The 17848-nt window shown below is 41.6% G+C and overlaps 3 protein-coding genes across 3 annotated transcripts; 2 read left to right on the top strand and 1 right to left on the bottom strand.

Annotated features, from left to right (window-relative positions):
- The first annotated feature begins 537 nt into the window (after positions 1 to 537).
- LOC306922339 (Fc receptor-like protein 5) lies at positions 538 to 10730 on the top strand. Its single transcript, XM_079499868.1, has 9 exons — positions 538 to 552; positions 1106 to 1390; positions 4693 to 4995; positions 5699 to 5971; positions 7712 to 8050; positions 8962 to 9114; positions 9552 to 9579; positions 9890 to 9986; positions 10151 to 10730. The coding sequence occupies exons 2-9, from the start codon at positions 1150 to 1152 to the stop codon at positions 10169 to 10171; spliced, it is 1455 nt and encodes a 484-aa protein (XP_079355994.1). The 5' UTR covers positions 538 to 552; positions 1106 to 1149; the 3' UTR covers positions 10172 to 10730.
- Positions 2182 to 4288, bottom strand: LOC306922095 (uncharacterized protein; the record flags this gene model as incomplete). The annotated part of the gene is made up of 3 exons (XM_079499488.1): positions 4178 to 4288; positions 2490 to 3634; positions 2182 to 2234 (listed from the first exon to the last, which is right to left on the bottom strand). Exons 2-3 carry the CDS (start codon positions 3340 to 3342, stop codon positions 2182 to 2184), a joined length of 906 nt encoding a protein of 301 aa, XP_079355614.1. The 5' UTR covers positions 3343 to 3634; positions 4178 to 4288.
- Positions 10731 to 11531: 801 nt separating the features above from the next.
- Positions 11532 to 17376, top strand: LOC306922021 (uncharacterized protein). Its single transcript, XM_079499378.1, has 13 exons — positions 11532 to 11672; positions 11774 to 11797; positions 12038 to 12161; positions 12874 to 13049; positions 13222 to 13405; positions 13549 to 13655; positions 13917 to 14189; positions 14746 to 15051; positions 15790 to 15891; positions 16004 to 16031; positions 16202 to 16247; positions 16838 to 16903; positions 17242 to 17376. Exons 1-13 carry the CDS (start codon positions 11642 to 11644, stop codon positions 17296 to 17298), a joined length of 1524 nt encoding a protein of 507 aa, XP_079355504.1. The 5' UTR covers positions 11532 to 11641; the 3' UTR covers positions 17299 to 17376.
- Positions 17377 to 17848: the final 472 nt, after the last annotated feature.

Below are 17848 nucleotides of genomic sequence, written 5' to 3'. Positions count from 1 at the left end.
TGCATGGGTTTTCATGATCCAAAGTTTGTATAATTATTTAATTTCACAAAGGTGGTAAGCAATACACTTTTGTGGCTTTTGTTGTATTTGTACCTTGCGGAGTTGAAATGTAACCGAACTTCATAGATCGTTATGCAAGTTACGGCAAACGTACAGCACATGCTATGTTATCTCTCTGTAGCATACAGAATGTGCAACACGCCTATCTTTTACACACAAGTGTGTGTGTGTGTGTGTGTGTGTGTGTGTGTGTGTGTGTGTGTGTGCGCGCGTGTCCATGCAGGCACACACGTACATACATACACACATGCTCACAGGCGCGCGCACACACACACACACACACACACACACACTCAACCTAGTTAACAAAAACATGGCCAAAATTGATAGACCACTGGAATGACGAATCTAGAGGCACTTTATCTCTTGCCAGTTTTGGGTGAGTTAAAAGATTGTTGAAGAAGACATTTTAATAGACTAATATATGAAGAAAAAAATATTTATATTTGTCTTTTTCTTTTACAGTTTTGGCAAGTTTTGTCCCCCAGATAAGTAAGTTTATAAAACCAGTAATCTATCTTTCTTTTTTTGTTACTACACTAATAGTCAAATACTATATCTTACTACACTATACTGTATATGTATTGTGATGGCATTGCATACTGTAGGTTGATACATTGTGTGACCACATTAGTCTGTCCATAATATTGTTATGCTCCACAAACAGTGGAAGCTAAAAGTGAACATTTTGTCTAGCCTGCAGACAGTTGAAAACAAACGATACATTTTAACAAAACTCAATGAGTCCTATCCATCCAGTTATCACAGCATCTTCTACAAAAAACAATTTGACTTTATGTTCTTGGGTTGGAGCATAAAAGGAACAATAGCACTTTATGAAGGGGCATGCACATAGTTCTCTGTAGGAGGAGTAGCTGCCTGGGAATCTTTGTCATCATCATTAAAGATAAAATAAACTGCCTTTTTTCCAATCACTGAGGATAAATGTCACTCTTATTGAGTTCCCTAAGCATTAGGTTTATATATTTTTTTAAGCTTAGGTCATTTAGGTCATTCTTCCTGTACTGTGTCTACTCTCTGTTAGCAGGTGGATCGCTTTCTCCACACACAGTGCTGACTGGCCCAGAGATGGCCTACCTGGGCTCGAAAGTGGCATTCCAATGTATGTCACATGACTCCTCTACACCAATCACCTACCAGCTGGTGAAGGACACAGATCACCTGGTCGCTACAATGAATGGTCTCCAAAGTGACCAAAATGCAACGTTCTTCTTGAAGGTTGCCATGGGGACGGATGGGTCATACCACTGCAAGGCGACGACAAAGCGGGGCACAGCAGTGAGCAACAGCATCCGACTGATGGTAGTAAGTGAGTAATATATAGGAGCTAGAAAACAAGAGTCCTAGGGTTTCCAATGCAAAAACAAAAGAGAGACCACTGCATGTACAGTACAATGCAAAAGAATAGTTTTAATGCCTTCTGAAAGAATGTCTATAGGATAGTTCCGGTTTGTGACTGACAATGTGGGGAACAGGCAAGGCCACGGGCCAGGCTGACCTGGCAGAGGCAGAGGATTCTGTTTTCCGTTTTAATGGTGTGTGTGCTGTACCTGAAAGAAATACATCCGTGTCAATACTAGTTCATCAGTCCTTTACAAAGGAGAACAGGCCAAGTGACCAACCGGAACGTCCCACTGTGTGAGCCAGCCAACCAGGCGATGGCTACCCCAGGCCAACTGACCAACCGGAACGCTGGAGACCTGGTCCCACTGTGTGAGCCAGCCAACCAGGCCATGGCTACCCCAGGGACGACCACACAGAAGAAGAATATGAAGGTTCTGGAAAAACACGAGCGACCACTGGAAATGCCAAGGTGGCCGGATATTGTCCAAGCGCTTATACCAGCTCCAATGACAATGAAGACTCAAGTTCCTCAGTTACTGATGAAGACTCAAGTTCTTCCGTTCCTGATGAAGACTCAAGTTCTTCAGTTCCTGATGAAGACTCAAGTTCTTCAGTTACTGATGAAGACACAAGTTCTTCAGTGTGTCCATCGTCCAGCCACCCGGCCTCCTCTGACAGCCTGGACTCCTCTGACACCTTGCCCTCCCCTGAGATCCTCCTCAACAAGGATGATGGCGAATCAGTGACGTGCGTGCCTCAGTTCATCACAGGTCTCCCTGTCAACTCCACCTTGTTGAACTTGAGCCACGCTGAAAACATGAACATGCAACTGCCCCCGACGTGTCTACTATCCTTGGTTCCCCCACCATTCCTGCTGAAAAGCATAAACGTAGTTTCGTTGAAGGCACCAAAGACCAGCATGAAACATGCAGTGGATTATTTAAAGCAGACAAATCCTTGAAGATTAAAGTGCCAATGGTAAGTACAAGAAGCACTCGTAAGCCAAGAAGCACTCGGATCCAGAGGGCGCAGCCCAGCAGGTCTCCCTTGACCACCCTGCATACGCAGCCTTCCAGGGAAGACAGAGTGCAGCACAAAGTTCAAAGTCCTTTCAATCACAGAGCCGAAAGTTTGGTGCAGCAGCCCTCTCCCATCCTCCCGTGACGACTCTGCATTGAATGCAACAGGGCCCAGTGCTGCACTCTGTCTGCCCTGGAAGGCTGCATATGCAGGGCGGTCAAGGGAGACCTGCTGGGCTGCGCCCTCTGGTGGGTGGACGCCCTCTGGTGGGTGGACGGACTCTGCCGGCTGGACGGACTCTGGTGGGTGGACGGACTCTGGTGGGTGGACGCTCTCTGTGCCCACATCTGCTTGCTCGTTCTGCTCAAGGAAGGACGAGACTATCTTGGCCTCCTCCAATTTCTGCCTGGCCTGTCTCAGCCGCCGCTGTTGCACCATGTGCTTGGTGATGTACTCCTTCTCCTGCAGGTCCCGTCGAGTCCGCTCCTCCAGGATCCGACATCGCTCGTCTGCAACTCTGTCCTCTGAAATCTGCTGTTCAATCTCCTGTAAAGCCATGGCTCTCTTCCTCTCGGTGAGGGCGGCAATTTGGGTCTCATGCAGGACTATTGAGTGACCGCTGTCTTGGCTTCTCCGGCTGGAAGCTTTGGAGTCGCCCTGTCCAGGAACTGCCTGGCTGGCAGCTCTGGAATGGTGAGCAGAACCTGCTTGGTTGGGCACTCTGGAGTGGTGGCTGGAGCCTGCCTGGGTCGACGCTCTGGAGTGGTGGACAGGGCCTGACTGGCTGGACGTGCCTTCCCACTGACCACCTGTCTGTATGGACGATGCAGGTGGTTCTTCTGTGGGCTGGCCTGGTTCTGGTGGCTTGAATATTGCACTGGGCGGTGGTCGTCTCATTTGGTGGTGAGGCAACCCTTAAATTGAAACCGGGGCTCCCTGGAGCAGCTTCATGACCTTTCTTCTACCTCTTTATCCAGCTTCTCCTCTTCATCCTCTTCCAGCCTTCTGCCTTCCTCTCTACCTGCCATCGGTTCAATCACATCCGGCTCAAAGGACCATTGAAAGAATGTCTATAGGATAGTTCAGGTTTGTGACTGACAATGTGGGGAACAGGCAAGGCCACCGGGCAGGCTGACCATAGAAAAGGCAGAGGCAGAGGATTCTGTTCTCCGTTTTAATGGTGTGTGTGCTGTACATGAAAGAAATACATCCGTGTCAATAATAATTAATATAATAAACATTTCCAATAAACAAATCATAAATCGCAGTTTGTTCAATCTAATAATAAATCATATTCATATCATGGAATAATTAATATAAATAAGTAATCAATAATAATGTAGGCCGAATAGATATAGTTAAAGCATCAAGTTCAAGTATATATACACACCGGTATAATATCAAATACATATGCATAAATATAATACACACATATATATCAAATATATATACATACTGTACATATAAACATATTTCAAACATATGCACAGTTTTTTAAGCTGTCCAAAATTAGACGCTAACTAATTAGTCCACATTCTAGCTCCAATAAACCAAAGGAAAAATAACACAAATAACTGCCGGTCATCTTGTAATAAACAGGAGCAAACATTCAACACAAAGCACATGGGCAGTGCAGTGAGTCCATGATGGGTGATGAGGTGATGATGGCAATGAACAAACAGTTGACGGTCCGCGGCAAAGCGTATACATCAAAGTGTCTTTTGGGACTTACGTTGGCAGGGTCAACTGTAGACGCACACAAGCGGAGAAGTAGAGAATGGTGGTTGTAGTGTCAGGAGGTGGGAAGTGAGGAGGCAGCAGGTAGCATGTTGGAGAGGATATATGAGCATGAGGGAATGAGTGCAGGACAGGTCTACTTATATAGCCTCCAACACCTGTGCGTGGCCAATGGACAAGCTGCCACTCACTCAGGCTTGATTGGATCGATTGTGTGGGAGTTACTCTCCATGAGCCTTTTGACACTTTCAAACAGCACATGTTTTTTGTTTTGTTTTTACAACTTTTGTTTTGGCAAAAGAACAAACAATTCATGCAGGCAGCCTGAGCAAAACTTCTTATACTCAAAACGTGTTTCTTACTACTAGAGTCATTAAAACAATTATTTTGCATTATACAGTGGTCTCCATCCTCTATCGTTTTTACACAAATATCCTAACAATTCATTGGGCAGTAAGTCAGTTGTTATAGTTATTCAGTCTAAGAAACTCCCCATCACACCTTTTTCAGCTCCCGTCTCAGGAACCAGAGTCACGTCTGACCCTTCACCGCCCATCCTGTTTGAGGGGTCACGGCTCCTCCTCAGCTGTGATGTCACCAGGGGATCCCACCTGTCATACACCTGGTTCTGCAACAGGCAGGAGCTGACATCATCAACCCCACTTTGGCTCCGTCCAGCAGGAAACAAGCTTCTGGTGGAGAGGGTGACCCCAAAGCATGCTGGGAATTATTCTTGCATGGCAAAAACACTGACTATGGTGGGGGGTGCCAGTAGATTCTCCAGTAGTGATGTGGTCCAAGTGATAGTCAAAGGTAAAGGATGACAATAGTTAGGACATAGTAACAACAATTAGAGTAACTTTTTTTGTTGATGTGAAATCTACACAGTAACATCGTCAGTGTTAATGTATACATTTGTAACTCTGAGAGTGTACACATTTAAACAAATATTCATTCTGTTAAATGAGCAGGATCTTTACTGTGTACCTTCTTTATCATGACGTATGATCTTTAAAGCACAAAAGTTACTGTTTACCTTTGTCTTGATGACATTTGTATAGGATCATTTTGAACCACATGACCTTATAGCACGTGCTGACATGGCACAGGTACACCAGGAAGATACCTTGTTTTACTGCAAGCAGGGTGGGGTCACATGAAATACTAAAGTGAGAATTGTAGTTGAGCATAATTCAAGAACACTTGAGCAGTATAGTCGTATGTGTGAAAATGGCAAAAGGTAATACTGGTACTAATAACTTCTATATTATTAATAGAAAGCACAGTGAACAGAGACTAACTATTTGGTGCAGTGTAAATAACACAGCAAATGAATGTGGAGAATAAGCTTATAGTAAGGAAGTATAGGATAGTACTGAGAATGGAACTAATGATCTCTACCTCTCTATTTATCTGTCCCTCGCTCCATCTTTCTCCCTCTCCCCCTCTACTTCCTCTCCTCCATTCATCCCTGCTTTTACATCTTCCTTCACCTCCCCCTTCCTCCCTTCCCTAGTGTACTTCTCGACACCCAGGATCGCTTTCTCTATCTCCAAGGAGGGTTTCGATTACCATGGTAACGTTACCTGCTGGTCTTCGAAGGGGAGCCCCCCTGTGACCTTTCAGTTTTTGCTGGACAACAGAGAAGAGGGCTCCGTTGAAGCGACCGGGCCCCTGGTTGCCTCGTTCCCTGTTGCTATGGTACCCGGACGAGACTTTGGCACGGCCCAGTGCAGGTTGAAGAGTGAGGTGCAGCAGTCAATGAGCAAAACTCTCACTTTGGAAGTTGGTACGAATGTGTGTGTGTTCTAACAAAGATAATGTAGAAACATGCATGTATTATCCAAATGACGAATAATAGGTGCTGGACCAAAAAACACTATAGACATTATTTGGTTCCCACTACTTGGGGTGTTATCTTTTGTCACTGTATATTTTCACACAAGTGAAATTTGTCTTCTGCATTTTCTTTTCTTTTCAAAATCTTTTTATTCAGGTTTTTCAACAGTAGCCCAGGGGCAAGTATTAGACAGACATATAAAATATAAAAATAAAACTCAATCCCCTATCCCACCCTCCCCCCACCCACAATCCCAAGGATAGTCAGAACAGTCTGGAGGAAATAAAATAAATATATATATATACACACATACACAAAATACATGCATACATAATTACAAAAAATAAAAATATAATAAAATAAAAAAAGCAGATTTTTCATAGAGCAGATTTTGTTTCTGTTGTGGTTTGGCGTTGGCCGAGGCATAGGCACGGCACACTATGCAGTTTGTGTGTTGTGGTAGAATGTCATAAATGGGCCCCAGGTCTTGTAAAACTTTTTCTCAGAGCCGGCAATTGAAAACCTTAACATCTCCAACTCGAGACAGGACATTATATCACGAAGCCACTGACGGAGCACGGGCGGGGCAGCATCCTTCCATTTGAGCAGAATGGCACGCCTAGCGAGCAATAAGGCAAAGTCGACCATACGACACTCTATGCGTGTTAGAGGAAGGTCATCCCTTCCAGCAGTGCCAAGGAGAGCCACTAAGGGATCTGGGTCTAGATTTTGATGTAGAATGTTGGATAGAGTATTGAACACATTCCCCCAAAATGGTTGTAATTTAGGACACATCCAATACCGATGGATCAAAGTTGCATCACCGCTCTTGCACTTGTCACAGGTAGGAGTTACGTCAGGATAAATACTAGCCAGTCTAGCCTTAGACATATGAGCTCTATGGACTATTTTAAACTGCACTAAGCAATGTCGTGCACAAAGAGAAGACTTATGTATAGAAGAAAAAATAGAATCCCAAACTTCATCAGACAGTGTGAGGCCCAGATCATGTTCCCAGTCAGCCTTTATCTTATCTAAGGGCGCTGGCCTCGAATTTGAAATGATATCATATAATATTGAAATGGCGCCCTTAATCGTCGGGTCAAAAGACAGAAATTCATCAATAGGGTTAGCATTAGGCTTATTAGGGAAGTCAGGTAGTATAGAGCTCACATAATGTCGGGCCTGCAAAAATCTGTAGAAGTGTGGTCTAGGTAGACTATATTTCTTTGAAATTTGATCAAAGGATGCAAAGCTCCCCTCTATAAACATGTCTTTAAACCATTTGATGCTGTCTTCTGCATTTTAACCATCCTATAACTACTGTAGGAGCAGTGAGCAGCCGTTAGTTGTAGTGCTCAGGGAGCAGTTAGGGGTTAAATGTCTTGCTCAGAGACACTTTGACACATTACTGAAGTCTGTAATCAAACCTAGGATCTTTGGCTTCCCTAGCAGGCTCTCTAACCATTCAGCTATGGACGCTCACAAAATATATGCACACTAGGAAATGCTCCAATAGCAATGATAAAAACACTTAATATAGTGAAGTCTGCAATTGGCACACTAGAATAAAAACATGTAAAGTCTGCACACTATAGAAGAAAAACACTGAATAGACAAACATGTGCGCACTAGGGTGTCTGTGTGTCATCTCTCTCTGTCTCTCAGTCTCTTCCTTCCATCCTCCAGCCCCAGTGAGTGGCCATGCTAAGGTGGAGGTGGAGCAACTCTACAGAGCTGATTCAGAAAGGTCTACCATCATGCTGCACTGTCACCTGAGCAGAGGAACCTTCCCATCCTTCTCGTGGCTCTTGAACAATTCTCTTCTTCCCACCGAGACCCACAACACACTCCCTCGTCTCCACCCAACCTCCGCACCTCACTACACCTTCCATGACCATGGCCGAACACTCATCCTCCTTCAGTGGGGCCCAGAGAACTCTGGGTATTATCGCTGCAGGGCGAGAGACAGCTACGACAACTCCTCCCCCTGGGTGGAAAGCCAACCAGTGCTCATCAACGTGACTGGTGAGATGGGCAGCGCTTTGGTTTCCGATGAGAGCCTTTGGCTAGGTTCTCCATTCAACTACAAAGTTTTAACTGTCTGTCTGAAATGTAAACACACACACACACACACACACACACACACACACACACACACACACACACATACACACACACACACACACATACACGTGTGATAAGCTTGCGCTCATTGGTCAGCTGCCATATCTTCCCTAGGGAATATATTATACATTATACATCATCAGCCAACTCCCTCCCACTATCGTAGATTCTTTTTCTATTTTCCTCGTTGTCTTTGTGAATAATTGTGATGAAGAAATGATCACCCGGCCGGCAGGCGGCAGACTTACCCTTGACTAACTAAGCTTGGGGCAATGGGGCAATGACGAATGCCCATATTATATTATATTATATTATATTATATTATATTATATTATATTATATTATATTATATTATATTATATTATATTATATTATATTATATTATATTATATTATATTATATTATATTATATTATATTATATTATATTTATAAGATTTCCATTGAAATGAATGTTGACTACCTAGACATAAATAAAACAATGGAAAATGTCCCTGTTCGCCTGCTGCATTTCAAGTGCCATTTATTGTATAGGGTCTTCTGTTTAAAAAAGAAAAGTCTCCCATTTTCATGAAAGTTGAGAAAGAATGGCCAGATTGGTAGATTTTTAGGTTTACTAGGTCAGTTCCAACATGGTTAACACACTTAGAGCTTCTGGCGGAGCGAAGCTAAATGTCAAGCTAATCTGATATTAGTTATGTCATTATATTTCTCTGCTAATGCAGAGAAATATTGATTACAACTCAGGCACAAAATGTTTACATTTCTGACGCTGGGATTAGGTTGATTTTTGTAATTTTCTTTTCTTTCAAAGTGGGCACACAGCGTTCACCAAGCTGTGCATTGTCTCATACAGTGGGTACCATGACACCCATAGAGGTCTTCGCTATAGCCTTCTGCTGCTTCCTGCTGTTGACTCTAGCAGTGGCCGTTGCCTTTGTGATGAGGATGTTTGACCACAAGAAAGGTATGTTTTGTGCAGTGGTGGTAAAATTACTCACGCTTTTTTTTCCTTTTGTTTTTACTTAGGCTAAGTAAAAGTGTCGATACTGCAATGTAGAAATACTCTGTTACAAGTAATAGTACGGAATTCAATTCTTTTGAAAATAGCAGATCTACAAGCTTTGGCTGAAATGTATATATGGCTGAAGTGGTTAATGCACATTTTGTTATAATAATCAAAGTCTACAAAGTAACTAGTAACTCTAGTTATCAAACAATATTTGTCTCTGTGTTGTAGTGGAGTAGAAGTAAAAGTACAGAAAATGATGTACTTAGTTACATTACATCTTTACATGTTTTTGTGTGACTGTGTGCCTCAGTTTGTGACAATGTGTGATAAGATTTAGTAAATTTACATTTAAATTGAAATTCTTATTTCTGTACCATCTACCTTTTTCACAGCTAATGGTGCCATGAATGCAGCCACAAAGTAAGCTCTGTCTTCTCGTCGTCCGATCCATAAAAAACAAGAAATGATCACATAGTGATATTTGTCAGGTGAAAGAAGCGCTGGTTTCTTTATTTAGTAACGAACGCTCCTCTCAACCGGCCGTCTCAATCATAACATTACGTTACATACAGTAACATTGGGTGTCTCTAAAGAGTTCTGTTACCTGCTTCCTGTTACCTGTTACTTAGCAAATTGAACCTGAACCCTGCAACGATACTGTATATCAGCTATATTATTATGATATGTGACAGTGGTTTGACGACCCACGTCTCTCTTCTTTCCCATGCAGCTCAGAAGCATCATCTCCTCTGTCTGACGTCACTTCCAGGTCTGTGCAGGAAACATGCAGAGACCGCTCCAGCATGGACACTAATGTGCACAACCAGGTACAGTACGACAGTGGTTCTCAACCTTTGGGCAGGGTTCATGTTCATGACCCTAACACCTACAGTCAGTTTCAATCTGAAACATGTACAATCTGAACTAATATTTGATTCTCTGTACAAGAACAAATAATGACTGCTCTGCTCTCTCTATTTTCCTGTTTCAGACCATAGACATCACTGTATGATGTGATGTCATCATTATGAGCCATGGAACACAGACATCCCCTCCTCCTGCTCTTATCTCGTCTCACCATCAATATCTCGTTTTTGAGGACCCCCTCGAAAACAAGGGCTGCAACTCAAGGGGCTTATCCAAAATAAATTGAGCCAAAACAGTGGTTGAGGACCCCCAAATGAATGTGGCCAGTGACCTCCATAAGAGAATATTTGTGTAATAATAATAATCAAATGTGTTCAAAGTTTTCAGAACTACAAGCTCACATGTCACATCAAGAAGCATGGTGATCTTGTTGTATTAACTAATTTTGCTGGGTACCCTCTGGAACCCCTTCAAGGACCCCTGGGGGTTCCCAGACCCCACTTTGAGAACCAGTGCTGTAGTAGAGTAGAGTAGAGCAGTAGCTCCCAACCTGTGTGTCGGACTCGGGACCCCCAGTCCCCACATGATTTAGGGGGGAACCCTGCACTCCCCAGATGACAGTTAAGTGACAATTGAAGGACTTTCAAGTCCTTTTAAATACCTACTAGTCCAGTAGAGTAGAGTAGAGTATAGAGATGCATCGATATCTGACTGAATGATGTCCCCTTCCATTCCAACTTGAGAACTTTTGCATGTCTTCCTCTCTCTCTATTATACTGTGGATATAAAAGGACAAGAAATGCTTACATTTAAAAGTGTTACTCACTTACTCAGTTGACCCTGATGAAGGCCCATGCAGGCCGAAACGCGTTGGTCGTGTTTTTAACCCTTGTTTTTAATATTTAAATGAAATAAAGGATTTTTTCTACTTCAACTGGACAGAGCTGCCTTGGACCCTCTTTTAAGTTCGCCACCTTATACCTCCTTCCACAGTGACATTGACTCAAGGTATAGAGCTTTTTAAGAACTCTTGTGCTTTGTTATATGAAACCCTCTCCAAAGAGTACCTGTCTACAGTTTTCTCTACATATAAAGGACCCACGTAGCGCTTCTTCTTTTCTTTTTTTCTGTTACTCACTTACTTTTGACACCGTCCTTTATTTTAAGATCTTTTTGTTTCTTTTTAATTTTGTAAATTCTGCTTTTGTGTTATGTATAAATAAAATTTAAAATCTTAATTTTCTCATTGGTTTTAATTGAATGTGTTCCATATTAGAATATATTTAAAAAACATAAAAACGTTGACTGCAGTCAAATTGACTGCATTGAGCTGAAGAACGTGGGAGGGTCTATGATGGGGTGGTCTAACAGTAGGCCAACACTATCAGTCATTTGCACGTTTTAAAGTGCATGTCTCTGTGCGTCAGCATCAACCGTTTTACCCTCATAGTTTGTCCTATACCATTCAAAACTGCCATGCCTACTGCCATGCCTACAGAGTCCAGACTACCATCGTTAATTATCAATTTTTTATGCCAAACGTTTGTGTCTCATTAAGGAAGATTATATTTTTTCAATGCTCTTCTGGGCAGGACTATTTGGATAAGCTTAGAGAATGTCCTCTCGTATAATTTTGGTCATCCTGGGTAAGATATTATCTTTGGAAATAGCTAAAGTAAATTACAACTTACAAGCTAACAGTTTTATGTTATATTTTAAAACATTTTACATTTCCCCCTCATGTTAGGCCTGTGCTGCAGCAAGGAGACCAGTAAGTTATTTGTGCACTGCTGTGTGTTTGTGTGTTAATTGTACATACTGTAGCATACATGTGCAGTTGATGTCCTCTGCTGTGTGTGTGTGTGTGTGTGTGTGTGTGTGTGTGTGTGTGCGTGCGTGCGTGCGTGCGTGCGTGCGTGCGTGCGTGCGTGCGTGCGTGTGTGAGAGAGAGAGAGAGAGAGCGAAAGAAAGAGAGAGATTTCCAGTAATAAGTCTGCATTGTTTTTTCTAGGTGCCTCATCTCTGAGTGTTCCAACTATATCTGGTCCTGATATAGCCATGAGTGGTGCTATTGTAGAGTTCCATTGTGAGGTACAGGAGTACGAGGATGAACCCATTCTGCTGCAGCTGTACAAGTAGGTGTAGTTTCAACTGAAATCTTAGTGGAAAAAGCTAAGCATGTATCAACGTGTGAGCAGCAGTCATGCTAGAACAGGGTTTTCAAATATATGGTCATATACTACCGGTAATACTGTCAGGGTTGGGATTTGGATTTTCTTGTGGGCCATGTACTATAATATGTTCTGTTTCATGAAGGAACTCCAGATAAAAGCGTATCTGCTTTTTTTTCCCTTTGCTAGATGTTCCCATATGGGCTTATTTAAAGGAGTAGTTCACCCAAAAAATTACTTCGTTTTTTGTTATTGTCGAATTCCTCAGCCAACAATTTGATGACAGGGTGGCTGGTTTCCTACTGGAGACTCCGCTGGTCATCAAATTATTGCCGTAGGAATGCGACAAACAAAAACATCTCCATGAATTCAAGGCTTCATGGGGTGTGTTACCGTGTGTAATTAAGAGAAAGTTCATCATTTTTGGGGTGAACTACTCCTTTAATACCTGCAAATCAAATCAAAATCCATATTCCAATGGTCTGTTTTAGTAGGAGTTTCGTTCCCTCAAACAAAATGCCCCGCTGATTGGATGGTTCAGTATACAGTGGGGACCTCATGTTTTTGTATTGTCTTGGTGTTATGTGCTATGTGTTGTTTTTGATGTGGGTGTTTGAACAGACGAATATCCTTCGGGACAATAAAGATTATAAATATTAATGTCCATATTCTCCAGGGAGGAAGACCAATCCAAGCCTTTGGGTGAATACACGTCCAATGATGGACAGCCCGCAAACTTCCTCCTGGTTGTCAAAACAGCCAATGACGGGTACATGTTCTGTAGGGCTACTGTCCAAAACGATTCTCTGATTGAGCCTACGTTCAGCAACAGACACTACTTTAAGGTTCTCGGTAAGTGGCAGCCATGTCGTTTATTATGATTGTAGACTTGATTTAAGTCATGGGTTTTCCATAAATGGAATATGAAATTTGAAAACAATGTAGCAAAGTGTTGAAGTAAAGCCAAGCAACCAGACAAAATGGTACCACAAAAGATAATAATACAATACCAAATACTCCACAGAGCCAGTGAAGGTGTCGGAGCTTGTGATCCAGTCAGGCTCAGCAGAGTTCTTTGAGGGGAAGACTCTGATTCTGCGCTGCATCACCGCAGGAAACTACATCTCCTACAGCTGGTTGGTCAATGGACAGCCGGTCCCAAAGACTCAACGCCACAAACCACACCTGGACTTGCTCTACATATACAGGTCAGTGGATGTTCTGTGGGAGGTACAATCCTTCCATCCGTCCATCTGTTCATTAGTCCATCTGTTATGATTTACTAGAGCGGTGCCCGTTGGAACCCCCTGGAAAAATTATGGTAATGTTCCTGTAATGCTGTACATCTCAGGAGCACTCCTAGAGACAGTGGATCCTACATGTGTATGGCTTCCAATCGGTTCAGTGAGACACAGGACTACAACTCAAACAGCAGTGAAGTCATCATCACTGTCAAAGGTCAGATCCAAACTTGACTCTTTTTATTACAAAACTGTGACCTGAAGTGCATTTGCTTAAAGTGTTCATTATATCATGTTGTCAACAAATTGTAACGGTTTGTATAATGAACACTTTAAGGTAAATTACGCTGATTTTTTTGTGTGATGACATTGGTTGAAATATACCCACTTTGGTGATGGGGTTTGAATAAACCAGACCAAAACTTGAGCCATTTCATCAGCTCACCATCATCTCTATCATCTGCTTGCTTACCTGCAGAGTTAGTATCAGAACCTGAAATCTCCTTCACTGTGGTCAAACATCAATTACTCAACATCTCAGCCATGGTCACCTGTCAGTCAACCCGAGGGACTCCGCCCATCACCTTTTCGCTCTACAACAGGACGGAACTCATCAGCAGTGACACAGTAATGGATCGAATCACTACGTTCCCAGTTCCTGTGATTTTGGACAGGCACATGGGCCTTCTAGAATGCCAGGCAAATAATGGCGCAAACCTGACCAGAAGTCAATGGTTAGACCTGGAAGTCGGTATGTAGACTTTTGTTTCTGTATTAATAAAATCTGTTATCATTATTTTATAGAGGGTATGTGCGTGATATAATACCCTATGTAGGCGTTATGCGGTAACGCCTACTGAGTGGCAAAAACTACTTTCTGGCTTTGATAGCCCATACATCCAAACAGAAAAGTCCTATCTGATTGCATTAAATGACGTTAAACTCACTTTCACTAGATTTGCCACTCACTTTATGCATTTAAGTTTTTATTGAGGGGAGCTAGCCCCTCCTCCTATCTTTTGGTGTGTGTCCACAAACTTTGTCCTAAACACAAACATTAAATTCCCATTGACAATGAATGGAGAATTTTATGTCATAGGGTCTGAGCAAATATTTTACGTCATGATGACAAATTCCCTAACACAAACATTAATTGGCTGGAATGAGATGATGTATGATAATGTACGATGATACTCACTTCACACGGGTTTGTTTAGTGTATTGTAATATTAGGTCTTATTTATTTTGACATTTTCTCTATTTTCAATTATATTCAATGTAATCAAAATATAATTTCCTCCTAACAGTGTCAGTAAGTGGTCCTGTGCTGATGCATTATGACTATGATGTTGGAGAAAACTTTATAATAAACGGACTGAGGTTGTACTGCAAGGTAGCCAAGGGAACCCACCTGCAGTACCAATGGTTCCTCGATGGATCTCTCCTGGAGGGACAAGGAAACTTCTACAGGGTGGACCACCAACCTCCAGAGCGATCCATTCTCTTCCTGGCATTGAGAAAGAGTAGTGCAGGAACATACCACTGTGAAGTGTCACACAGCTTTGATAATACCACCACAATAAGGAGCGAGAAGCTGTATATTGATAAAGAAGGTAATAATAATAGATTTTATAGTATTGTTGAACCCAGGATGTGAATTGTGGCATTTTATAAAAAGGAATTGTAATTTGTAAAACTACTAAATATTAAGTTAAGTCACAATTAACATAGAATTATCCTGAAATCCAGTAACATTTTCAGGATAGTTATATTACTGGTGGTATTTTATGTACTACAAATCAACAGTGAAAATTAGCACCATCAACAGTCATGTGGAATTAAAGGTAAATGCAATTGTATATTACAGAATCTGGAATACAGGTTTGTTACACTGGATAATATAATAACACTGGATAATCTAATATGTTTAAAGTTTTAAACTACTGCAGTTAAGATATTGTTACAGCTCAATGTTAGGTTTATCAATGCTTTTCATTGTATTTTCACTGTATTGTATTTTATTATTTGAACTGAAATTGGGCAGCAACAGTTTTGCATGGAGTTGTACTCAGCACAATGTAATCATTTTATAATTGGTAGGTACTGATGCTAGGTCAAGGTCAAAGATAAGATAAGAAAGAGCACATTGCAGAGTGAGAGATGTACCCATGTATTCATGGACAAGTTTGTGCAAAATGTGTTGAAGAGTATGACACTTTTATCAAGGTTCATATACCAAGATATAATATTACAATATGTCATTTTTCTTTGGTTTTATCTTCTCTCTCCTCTTCTTTATCGTCTTCCTCCTTCTCTTCTCTGCTCGTCTTCTTCTTCCTCCCTCCATATAGTGCTCAACCGTCTACCTGTCTCTGTGGTAGTTGTGGTCTTTAGCTGTTTCATCTTTCTAGTGGCCTTGGTCTCAACATGTTGTTGTGTTAGCGTTGTCTACAGTAAGTTAATTTCTTTATTATGTGTCAAATTATGTATCCATTCACTCTCTTCCTGTTACTATTGCATGTCTCAAAACCTTTATACCACTTACAATGCTGTTTTGTCTTTCAGGGCGAAATTTCTACGGAGAGAAATTGCTGTAAGTTAAATCCCATGGCTACATCTCTGTCGTGTTTCTTGGCCACAACACAATAAAATCCTTCATGTGTTCATTTATCTATTTGTACACTCTCAGAGTTAAATTAACACTCAGAAATTTACAGTATTACCATATGTGACATTGTTATCAATTGTGTTCTTCTCTGTCAGATGGGATGGGGAGATGGAGAACATGTTCTTTTCTGAGGATGAACTGGTGAGTCTGTATTGTCATAACAATATTCCTCTTTTTTTGCTGATGCACTTTTTTGTCTGTGGGCAAGTGGATAGGTTTAAATGCTTAAAAATAATTATGGCCCTGAACCTTATGTTACACAAAATGTATCCAAAAGTCAGAGATCTTTTTGTGCACAGCTGCATTCTGGGACCTTACCATTAGCTTTAGAAACGGGTAGATTCATTGGTATATGAATGGTCTATCTACCTAAAATTTAAACGTGTTATACATTTTAATAGAAAAAGAGAGACGATCCGGGCACTCAAAGTTAAAAAAGAGGAAAGCCTTTATTTAATTAAAAGGCAGCCAACATGTTTCGACCTTAACTGGTCTTCATCATCGCCCTGATGAAGTAAATTAAATAAAGGCTTTCCTTTTTTTAACTTTGAGTGCACAAGTTAAAAACACACACACACACACACACACACACACACACACACACACACACACACACACACACACACACACACACACACACACACACACACACACACACACACACACACAACTACTACAATTTATTAGGCTACTGTACACATGGTGTATTGAAATGCCAATTTCTTTATTAGGATGTGGATGAGTACAGAGACGATACAGATCTGTTTGAAGCCACAAGAATAGATGACAATTATCAGGTAAGATTGATCAATCAATCAATCAATCAATCAATCAATCAATCAAGCTGCCTGTCTGTCTGTCTGTCCATCCAACTACTTATTCATTTATTCAAAGTAGCAGTCGAACTCAATTCGTTTCACTATCTAGTAATTTGACCCCAGGAAGAATAGTCTAGGGCAGTAGCCCCGGAAACCCAGACGTGTTGCGCAGCTGCGTCTAGATTCTCCCGGCGGATCCTGCCGGGAGCTGCCTATGCCATAGAATACATAGGTGGACCCCAGGCTACTGAGGCAGTGACTAATGGGGATCTAAAATAAACAAATAAACAATCTTTCTTGTGTTGTTTTCTCTGTAGGGATCTATATCATCCATAGATGCCATGCAACCATTTCAGAGCTTCAGTAAGCATTGACTAGAGGATCTTCAAACCAGATGAATAGTTCCTAAGGAACTGTTGCCCCTGCGACCCGATTCCGGATAAGCGGTTGAAGATGGACAAGAGCTTTTGACAATCTTGCATTGAGTCACTATAGTCATACTTATGACTATATTAAAAAAATCACACTCGTGTGCATTTTCACAAATTTATATTCATCATATTTGCCGGACATTTGACCTAATTTCTTCTTTTTTTTCTTCCCATATTTTGAAAATTCCTCTAATCTGGTGTGCAGGTGATGACATGCACATGACATGCACAATAGAATTACATTTTCTTTATTTTATTTATAATGGGGTGTAACGGCGGACGCCGTTACTATACCTAATGCATATGCTAACCCAATTCTACATGTATGGTATAATGTAAATAAGGACACAAATTGTAACAAATGCATTTATTGAAGCTAAGGGGGGGTGTGGGCAGCTCAGGGTTATGCAGGGGGGACACTGAGTTGTCTGTGATTCTTGAAGGGGCGGACGTGCCGATCTCATCATACACCTACAAATGAACAGATAGAGGC

Source organism: Electrona antarctica (assembly GCF_951216825.1).
Source record: "Electrona antarctica genome assembly, chromosome: 4".
In the NCBI taxonomy this organism is placed as follows: Eukaryota; Metazoa; Chordata; class Actinopteri; order Myctophiformes; family Myctophidae; genus Electrona; species Electrona antarctica.
This window is presented reverse-complemented; position numbering and strand designations above follow the sequence as displayed.